The sequence below is a fragment of the Salmo salar genome, chromosome ssa18 (assembly GCF_905237065.1).
Source record: "Salmo salar chromosome ssa18, Ssal_v3.1, whole genome shotgun sequence".
NCBI classification, from domain to species: Eukaryota; Metazoa; Chordata; class Actinopteri; order Salmoniformes; family Salmonidae; genus Salmo; species Salmo salar.
In genome coordinates, this window is record NC_059459.1 from 37954778 (window position 1) to 37965235 (window position 10458).

At 41.7% G+C, this 10458-nt stretch overlaps 1 protein-coding gene across 2 annotated transcripts in view; it reads left to right on the forward strand.

The window, feature by feature from the left end:
• Positions 1–296: 296 nt before the first annotated feature.
• Positions 297–10458, forward strand: part of LOC106591216 (testican-2) — a 112137-nt gene continuing 101975 nt past the window's right edge. Inside the window, exon 1 of one of the 2 annotated variants that reach the window (XM_045701087.1) lies at positions 297–858. In XM_045701087.1, coding sequence (XP_045557043.1) covers positions 670–858 — 189 coding nt within the window. In that variant the 5' untranslated portion in view covers positions 297–669. The remainder of the gene's footprint in view (positions 859–10458) is intronic. The other variant, XM_045701086.1, reaches the window with a different exon arrangement.

A 10458-nucleotide genomic window follows, 5' to 3' on the forward strand; every position in this document is an offset into this window, starting at 1 on the left:
ATACATTTCTATCAGTTCTGTGACTATGTGCTGGCACGACTCAATAACTCATACATTTCTATCAGTTCTGTGACTGTGTGGTGGTACGACTCAATAATTCATCAATTTCTATCAGTTCTGCTTCTGTGACTGTGTGGTGGTACGACTCAATAATTCATCAATTTCTATCAGTTCTGCTTCTGTGACTGTGTGGTGGTACGACTCAATAATTCATCAATTTCTATCAGTTCTGCTTCTGTGACTGTGTGGTGGTACGACTCAATAATTCATACATTTCTATTTGGTAGACTAAAGACAAGTAGGACAATAAGAAGAGGGATAAACACTTTAAAACGTGTTAGTTGTTAATTAAGACGGAATAACCATCTGAAGTACAGTATTGTATGACAGTGTTTTAAAATAGACTACTAAATGGAAGAGACAAATGCATTTTAGGCTATTGCTGGCTTCACTCATTCAATTAGAAACACGGTTTAGAATAACACTATTTCACTGGCGTCTCTCTCTCGTATTGATGCTCGTTCACTCTGCCCTGATCGCACTGCTGTAAGCAGGTCTATGAGAAACGCTTAGTCTATTCGAGTCGGGCTGCCTGGCTACATCGCATCGTTAAAACCTTGCTTAGAGGACAGGAGAAGATATAGCGGCTACTAAAACACCAACACAAATATGGTCGGGATGAGAGATGTGGTTTGCCTTCTGGTACCAGCCGTCGTGCTGTTCGGCACATCGATGCAGGTGGAAGTGAAAGCTGGGAAAGAGGGAGAAAAAGCAGGGAATTTCATGGAAGATAAGCAATGGCTATCAACCATTTCTCAGTACAGCCGGAAGATCAAACACTGGAATCGCTTCAGAGACGTGAGTTGGCTATTTTAAATGAATAATATTGTTGTTGTTGTTGAATGAAATTGAAAATATAGCGCTGTAGGCTAATGATGTCCGCCACCGGGTGTGTTGTAACCTGACGGTGATCCTACGCAGTAGCGGAGGTGATGTGTTTATATCCAGACAGGTAATACAGCTCATTGCGCGGCACAGTTGACTCGCTCTTGAATGCGCCTCATTAACATGCAAAGTAAACATGAATCCCATGCAAATTCACCTCATGAATAGAATTACAAAGGTCATAATAATACAGTTACTATAACAACGCTTCATTTTAAGGGGAATCTGCTGCTTTATATATATATATAGTTCGTCATAAAATGTAGGCTATACCCAACATTGAGTTCATCTAAACCACTACGCTGGTTAATTTTATTTATTTAACTAGGCAAGTCAGTTAAGAATACATTCTTATTTACAATGACGGTCTAGGAACAGTGTGTTAAATGCCTTGTTCACAGGGACAGATTTTTACCTTGTCAGCTCGGGGATTCGATCTTGCAAACTAGTCCAACGCTCTAACCCCCAGGTTACCCCGCCCTGTGTATAACAAATGCTTTAGTTATGCACTTGTATATTTTAACTTGATGGTTTATTATTCCAGACTTAATTGATTTCTAACATAATGTCATGTCGATATAAGCCGAGTCGTGTGTTACAGTAGTCAAGAGCCCCACTTCATTTTTCTTAAATAATGCCTACTCCTTCATTTCTGCACTAGTCTAAATCAATACACAGTTATTCAATGCACAGCCCTACACAATACAGTATTCGTTGTGTAGAAAATGCCCACGGACACATTTGGACAGATATTCTCGTAATAGGCTTATTCTGAAGGACATAATACACTAGTCTATAGTTAACACAACACCGACGTCTATTGCAACGTTGATAGATGGGAGGTTGTTGATCCTGACACAAGTCATACAGTGGGGTTGCAATACAAAGTGCTTGATATAATGCCCAGTGTCATGGTTGATCTGCCTTGTCCTTTGTAAAGTGGAAAACGATTTACTCTGTGTGTGTGTGTGTGTGTGTGTGTGTGTTCCCTATATCTTGCACTACTTTTAACCAGTTGTTCATGGGTAACTTTGATTGATATTAAAACCAGACGTGGGTAACTTTGATTGATATTAAAACCAGGGCATTGGGTAGAGAATGTATTTGCTGGTCAATATTTATGTATCTGGTTGCCCGCTGCATATAAAATCTGCCTCTATAGCCGGAGACTGTTGAAGAAACACAAGAGGCAACACACTTTTTTCATTCTCTAAATCAGAATATTCTAGAGAAAACAAGCTATGCCCATGACTCACCCTGTGGACTTGCTGTCCGGTTGGTTATAAGCTGTAAGATCTGTTTATGTATTTATTTATTTATTCTATTTATTTATTTGTTTGTTTATTTGTTTATTTATTTGAGAGAGACTCGATTCTTTCTCTCCTGTCACGCTTCCAAACACAGCCAATCACAAGACCGGTAGAAGGGGATCCACTTGTGGGGCACAGTGGCACCAGACCAGACAGCGGGCAAAAGACTGTGTGTGTCAGTCTGTCTCTCTGTGTGTGTGTGTGTGTGCGTCACTGTTTGTATGGTGGAGACTGAGCTGAGGACTCCCCCTCAGTGCCAAGGACAGAAACACAACACATGGCTTCATCTCAATGCCAGGGAAGGATACTTATTGCGCGTCCCAAATGGAACCCTATTCCCTATATACTTCCCTATGCAGGGCCTTCCCGAAATTATTCATACCCCTTGACTTATTTACAGCCTGAATTCAAAATGAATTAAATTGTTTTTTTTCCTATCACCCACCTACTGTACACACAATACCCCATAAAGACAAAGTGAAAACACGTTTTTAGAAATGTTTGCAAATTTATTGAAAATGAAGTACAGAAATATCTCATCAATCAATAAAGTGTATTTATAAAGCCCTTTTTACATCAGCCGATGTCACAAAGTGCTGTACAGAAACCCAGCCTAAAACCCCAAACAGCAAGCAATGCAGATGTAGAAGCACGGTGGCTAGGAAGAACTCTCTAGAAAGGCCAGAACCTAGGAAGAAACCTAGAGAGGAACCAGGCTATCATTTACATAATTATTCACACCCCTGAATCAAAACTTTACCGAAGCACCTTTGGCAGCGAATACAGCTTTAAAGTATTTCTGGGTAAGTCTCTAAGTGCTTTCCACACCTGGATTGTGCAACATTTGCCCATTATTCTTCTCGAAATTCTTCAAGCTCTGTCAAATTGGTTGTTGATCATTGCTAGACAACCATTTTCAGGTCTTGCCATAGATGTTCAAGTAGATTTAAGTCACAACTGTAACTCGGACACTCAGGAACATTCACTGTCTTCTTGGTAAGCAACTCCAGTGTAGATTTGACATTGTGTTTAATTTGTTGTCCTGCTGAAAGGTGAATTTGTCTCCCAGTGTCTGGTGGAAAGCAGACTGAACCAGGTTATCCTCTAGGATTTGGCCTGTGCTTAGCTCCATTCAGTGTATTTTTTTATCCTGAAAAACTCCCCAATCCTTAACGATTACAAGCATACCCATAACATGATGCAGGTACCATTATGCTTGAAAATATGGAGAGTGGTACTAAGTAATCTGTTGTATTGGGTTTTCCCCAAAAACAACACTTTGTATTCAGGACAAAAAAGGAATTGCTTTGCCACATTTGTTGCAGTATTACTTTAGTGCCTTGTTGCAAACAGGATGCATGTTTTGGAATATTTTTATTCTGTACAGGCTTCCTTCGTTTTACTCTGTCATTTAGGTTAGTATTGTGGATGAACTACAATGTTGTTTATCCATCCTCAGTCTTCTCCTATAACAGCCATTAAACTCTGTAACAGTTTTAAAGTCACCATTTACCTCACGGTGAAATCCCTGAGCGGTTTCCTTCCTCTCCGGCAACTGAGTTAGGAAGGACGCCAGTATCCTTGTAGTGACTGTCCCGTAGTGATAAACCATCCAAAGTATAAATAATAACCACTGTGCTCAAAGGGATATTCAATGTCTGCTTTTTAAAATGTTTTACCCATCTACCAATAGGTCGCCTTCTTTGCCTTGTGTGTAGGTCAGCGATGGAAAAATCTCAATTGAATCCATTTTAAATTCAGGCTGTGACACAACAAAATGTGGAGAAAGTCAAAGGGGTGTGAATACTTCCTGGTGCCATTTGGGATGCAGCCTTGATCTCAGTGGAAGGATACTTAGAATCTGTGGTTCTACAGCAGGGTCTTTACACACAGCTGATTCAAATAACCAACTCGTCATCAATCTTTTATTATTTGAACAAAAAGTCATGCACCCAGGATGGACCCCAGGACCAAGTGAACCCTTGATCTACAGCATAGCAGCATTGTGATGGCAGGGCGAGGTCAATTTTAGCCAAAGCTTTTATCCATTTTCTAATGGGTGGTGCCTGCATGAAATGAACCCACTCTCCTGGCATTGCAAGCGCCAAAGCCACCATTCTCTACCAACTGAGCCACAGAGGACTACACTGAGATGCATCATCTAACTAAGAGATAATGAGCAGATTATCTCTGAACAGAAGTGAAAACAATGACGCCAACAGATGCTTGGAAGATACAGAATCTGTCTGTCCGTCCGTCCGTCCGTCCGTCCGTCCGTCCGTCCGTGTGTGTGTGTCTACTGCACAGCAGGTTCTACTAAGGACTCATTATGAGTGCTGATGACGTTACAAGTCAACTTGTCATTACACTGACTCTGTGGAGATTTGAAATGTCAACATTTTCAGTCGCTACCACAGCAGCTCTCATATTGAAAAATACATCACTTAAAGTCATTCTCTGTAGTTGAATGTGCACACAGACACCATCATCTCCTCAAGTGCTGCGGCAAGAGACCGAATGCAGTATGTGAGGATGGATGGCAACTGGATAGAGAGTTGAGCCTCCTTTTCCTATAGCCCATCATTAATTGCTATCCTAGACAATCTGGAAGCTAGTTAATATCCTCTTTTAGTATCCAGGCTGCATCACATCCGGCTGTGATTGGGAGTCCTATAGGGCGGCGTACAAGTTGCCCAGCGTCGTCCGGGTTTGGCTGATGTAGGCCATCATTGTAACATTTTGGGGCGGCAGGTAGCCTAGTGGCCAGTAACTAGTTGGACTAGTAACCAAAAGGTTGCTAGATCGAATCCCCGAGCTGACAAGGTAAAAATCTGTCATTCTGCCCCTGAACAAGGCAGTTAACCCACTGTTCCTAGGTCGTCATGGTAAATAAGAATTTGTTCTTAACTGACTTGCCTAGTTCAATAAAGGTTATTGTAAATAGTTAAAACACACTAGAGCTTGAAGAATTGTGACTTTCTGCTTCCTACGTTCTTCCTGCTTCCCAGACCCACTTTAGTTAGAGGTACATTTACATTACATTTTAGTCATTTAGCAGACGCTCTTATCCAGAGCGACTTACAGTAGTGAATGCATACATTTCATTTCATTTCATGCATTTTTTTGTTGTTGTACTGTGTACAAAAAACTGTATGAGGTGCATCGCTTTCTTGGGCTATTGATTAGATCCCATCTTGTGCTCAGTTAGAAGCCAACCAGCCCCCATATTCATAAAGTGATCTTTAGATTAGATCCCAACTTGTGCTCAGTTAGAAGCCAACCAGGGCCGTATTCATAAAGTGATCTTTAGATTAGATCCCATCTTGTGCTCAGTTAGAAACCAACCTGGGCCCGTATTCATAAAGTGATCTTAGTGCTGATGTAGGATCAGGTCCGTTCTCTCCATTTAATATAATTCATTATGATCTAAAAGGCCAAACTGATCCTAGACCAGCACTCCTACTCTAAGACGCTTTATGAATATGGGGTCCAGAACTGGTCACTGAGGACAGGACCCGGCGAATTGAGGGACAATGCTCTGCTGTTCACGACCAATAGACCCTCTCACCCCTCCTTTCTTCCTTCCCTCCCTCCCCTCTCCCCCCCCTCTCTCTCTCTCTCTCTATCTATCTTCCTCTCAGCATTGGCATAGAAGGGGCTCATTAAAGAGCAAAGCAGTTCTCCCCAGAGTGAACTGCACAGCCACACACACACACACACACACACACACACACACACACACACACACACACACACACACACACACACACACACACACACACACACACACACACACACACACACACACACACACACACACACACACACACAGGGCTGCTGAAGATAGAACCTGTTATACAGAGACAGCTACATTTTAATGAGGGGAAATGACTACATCCTTCCCCTTTAAATGGCTCCTCTGTCTGTCAGTTCTCCTTGGTTTGTATTACTACTGCAGAACCAAGTGGTGCGCAAGGAAAGGATGGGTTATGGGTAGAATGGGTTATGGGTTATGGGTAGAATGGGTTATGGGTAGAATGGGTTATGGGTTATGGGTAGAATTGGTTATGGGTTATGGGTAGAATGGGTTATGGGTAGAATGGGTTATGGGTAGAATGGGTTATGGGTAGAATGGGTTATGGGTAGAATGGGTTATGGGTTATGGGTAGAATGGGTTATGGGTAGAATGGGTTATGGGTAGAATGGGTTATGGGTTATGGGTTACTTGGCACCTGCAGTGCCATCATTTAGTTACGTAACTGGTAGATTTAGAGGAGAGAGAGAGAGGGGGAGAGAGAGGGGGAGAGAGGGAAAGAAAGGGGGGAAAGAGAGGTGAGAGAGAGGGAGAGTAATGGGAGAAAGAGAGGAGAGATGGGGAGAGTAATGGGGAGAGAGAGAGAGAGAGAGAGGGGGGGAGAGAGGTGAGAGAGAGCTGGAGAGAGAGGAGGAGAGAGGGAGAGTAATGGGAGAGAGGGGGGAAAGAGAGGAGAGGGAGAGAGAGCTGGAGAGAGAGAGGGGAAAGAGAGGTGAGAGAGAGCGAGAGTAATGGGAGAAAGAGAGGAGAGGGAGAGATGGGGAGAGTAATGGGAGAGGGAGAGAGAGAGAGAGAGAGGGGGAGAGGTGAGAGAGAGCTGGAGAGAGAGGGGGAGAGAGGGAGAGTAATGGGAGAGAGAGAGAGGGGGGGAACTAGAGAGAGAGGAGGGTCTGGTTATGATTCACTAGCTAAGTCCCAGGGTCCGGTTATGATTCACTAGCTAAGTCCCAGGGTCCAGTTATGATTCACTAGCTAAGTCCCAGGGTCTGGTTATGATTCACTAGCTAAGTCCCAGGGTCTGGTTATGATTCACTAGCTAAGTCCCAGAGTCTGGTTATGATTCACTAGCTAAGTCCCAGAGTCTGGTTATGATTCACTAGCTAAGTCCCAGGGTCTGGTTATGATTCACTAGCTAAGTCCCAGGGTCTGGTTATGATTCACTAGCTAAGTCCCAGGGTCTGGTTATGATTCACTAGCTAAGTCCCAGAGTCTGGTTATGATTCACTAGCTAAGTCCCAGAGTCTGGTTATGATTCACTAGCTAAGCCCCAGGGTCTGGTTATGATTCACTAGCTAAGTCCCAAGGTCTGGTTATGATTCACTAGCTAAGTACCATGGTCTGTTCTGTTGTGCTGTTGGAAAAGCAAAGCAAAGCTATCCTGCTGGATGGGTATTTATGCCTGCTGAGAGAGTAGATCGCTAGAGGGGGGGGACTGAGTTTTAACCCTTTAACTCTTAACACTGGAAGGAAACCTTATTATAACTGTAGACATGTTCTTCAGCCCAGAGGATGACTATTTTACAAATGTTCCAACTATTTATATTTCCCAACAGCAGGTGTTGTTAATGGTTGTGAGACAGTTGAAGTCGGAAGTTTACATACACTTAGGTCGGAGTCATTAAAACTCGTTTTTCAACCACTCCACAAATGTATTGTTAACAAACTATAGTTTTGGCAAGTCGGTTAGGACATCTACTTTGTGCATGACACAAGTAATTTTTCCAACAATTGTTTACAGACAGATTATTTCAAAAATTATAATTTTTTATATTTCACTGTATCACAATTCCAGTGGGTCAGAAGTTTACATACACTAAGTTGACTGTGCCTTTAAACAGCTTGGAAAATTCCAGAAAATTATGTCATGGCTTTAGATAGGCTAATTTATACTATTTGAGTCATTTGGAAGTGTACCTGTATATGTATTTCAAGGCCTACCTTCAAACTCAGTGCCTCTTTGCTTGACATCATGGGAGAATCAAAAGAAATCAGCCAAGACCTCAGCAAAAACATTGTAGACCTCCACAAGTCTGGTTCATCCTTGGGAGCAATTTCCAAACGCCTGAGGGTATCACGTTCATCTGTACAAACAATAGTACGCAAGTATAAACACCATGGGACCACGCAGCCGTCATACCGCTCAGGAAGGAGACGCGTTCTGTCTCCTAGAGATGAACGTACTTTGGTGCGAAAAGTGCAAATCAATCCCAGAACAACAGCAAAGGACCTTGTGAAGTTGCTGGAGGAAACGGGTACAAAAGTATCTACAGTGGGGGAAAAAAGTATTTGATCCCCTGCTGATTTTGTACATTTGCCCACTGACAAAGAAAGGATCAGTCTATAATTTTAATGGTAGGTTTATTTGAACAGTGAGAGACAGAATAACAACAAAAATATCCAGAAAAACACATGTCAAAAATGTTATAAATTGATTTGCATTTTAATGAGGGAAATAAGTATTTACAAAGCCCTGACCTCAATCCTATAGAAAATTTGTGGGCAGAACCGAAAATGTGTGTGCGAGCAAGGAGGCCTACAAACCTGACTCAGTTACACCAGCTCTGTCAGGAGGAATGGGCCAAAATTCACCTAACTTATTGTGGGAAGCTTGTGGAAGGCTACCCGAAACATTTGACCCAAGTTAAACAATTTAAAGGCAATGCTACCAAATACTAATTGAGTGTATGTAAACTTCTGACCCACTGGGAATGTGATGAAGAAATAAAAGCTGAAATAACTAATTCTCTCTACTATTATTCTGACATTTCACATTCTTAAAATAAAGTGGTAATCCTAACTGACCTAAGACAGGGAATTTTTAAAGGATTAAATGTCAGCAATTGTGAAAAACTGAGTTTAAATGTATTTGGCTAAGGTGTATGTAAACTTCCGACTTCAACTGTATATACTGTGTACTGTACCTCAATATGTTTAGTAGAGGAGGCTGTGTGAATGGTTAATGGTTGTGATATATACTGTACCTCAATATGTTTAGTAGAGGAGGCTGTGTGAATGGTTAATGGTTGTGATATATACTGTACCTCAATATGTTTAGTAGAGGAGGCTGTGTGAATGGTTAATGGTTGTGATATATACTGTACCTCAATATGTTTAGTAGAGGAGGGTGGCTGTGTGTGTGAGAGTCTCCTGTATGGGGATAATGTGGACTGACTGCCTGACTAACTGACTGACTGACTGACTGACTGCCTGCCTGCCTGCCTGCCTGGATGGTTTGAATTCAGCTTTCAGAATACATTTTTGGGCTCGCTATTTTCTTGTGAGTCGAGTCTTAAATGTCCAGCTGAATAATTAGTCTTTCCAAAATCTTCTTTCGGCCCCATCTCTAATGCATTATTTATCAAGACATCTGCCTGGAAGTTGGCTCTTCTCTGCTCCCCTGTTGAAGCTCCCCTGAAGCTCTCCTGAAGCTACCCTGTCTTTCAGTAGACATGATAATAGACCATGATGCCTCTCTCCTGTCTTTCAGTAGACATGATAATAGACCATGATGCATCTCTCCTGTCTTTCAGTGGACATGATAGTAGACCATGATGCATCTCTCCTGTCTTTCAGGGGACATGATAATAGACCGTGATGCCTCTCATTTGTCTTTTAAAAGCTTTGTCTTCAATCTAACCTATTACCTATATAATACCCTGTTCCCTATATAGTACCCTATTCCCTATATAATACCCTGTTCCCTATATAGTACCCTATTCCCTATATAATACCCTGTTCCCTATATAGTACCCTATTCCCTTTATAATACCATATTCCCTATATAGTACCCTATTCCCTATATAATACCCTATTCCCTATATAGCACCCTATTCCCTATATAGCACCCTATTCCCTATATAATACCCTATTCCCTATATAGTACCCTATTCCCTATATAACACCCTATTCCCTATATATTACCCTATTCCCTACATAGTACCCTATTCCCTATATAGTTCCTTATTCCCTATATAGCACCCTATTCCCTATATAATACCCTATTCCCTATATAGTACCCTATTCCCTATATAATACCCTATTCCCTATATATTACCCTATTCCCTACATAGTACCCTATTCCCTATATAGTTCCTTATTCCCTATATAATACCCTATTCCCTATATAGCACCCTATTCCCTATATAATACCCTATTCCCTATATAGTACCCTATTCCCTATGGGCCCTGGTCAAATGTAGTACACCATATAGTGAATATACTATTTGGGACATGACTATGTGTTGAGTGGTGGTACGCCCAGGACAGGACTGAATCAATACTGCTCTTCTCTAATGAACAAAGTGACCTGGAAATGCACTGATTATGACTTGTTAATGGGAATTGATGGATTTAGTACAGGATATAGATTCACTAAAGATCTTCCTCTCT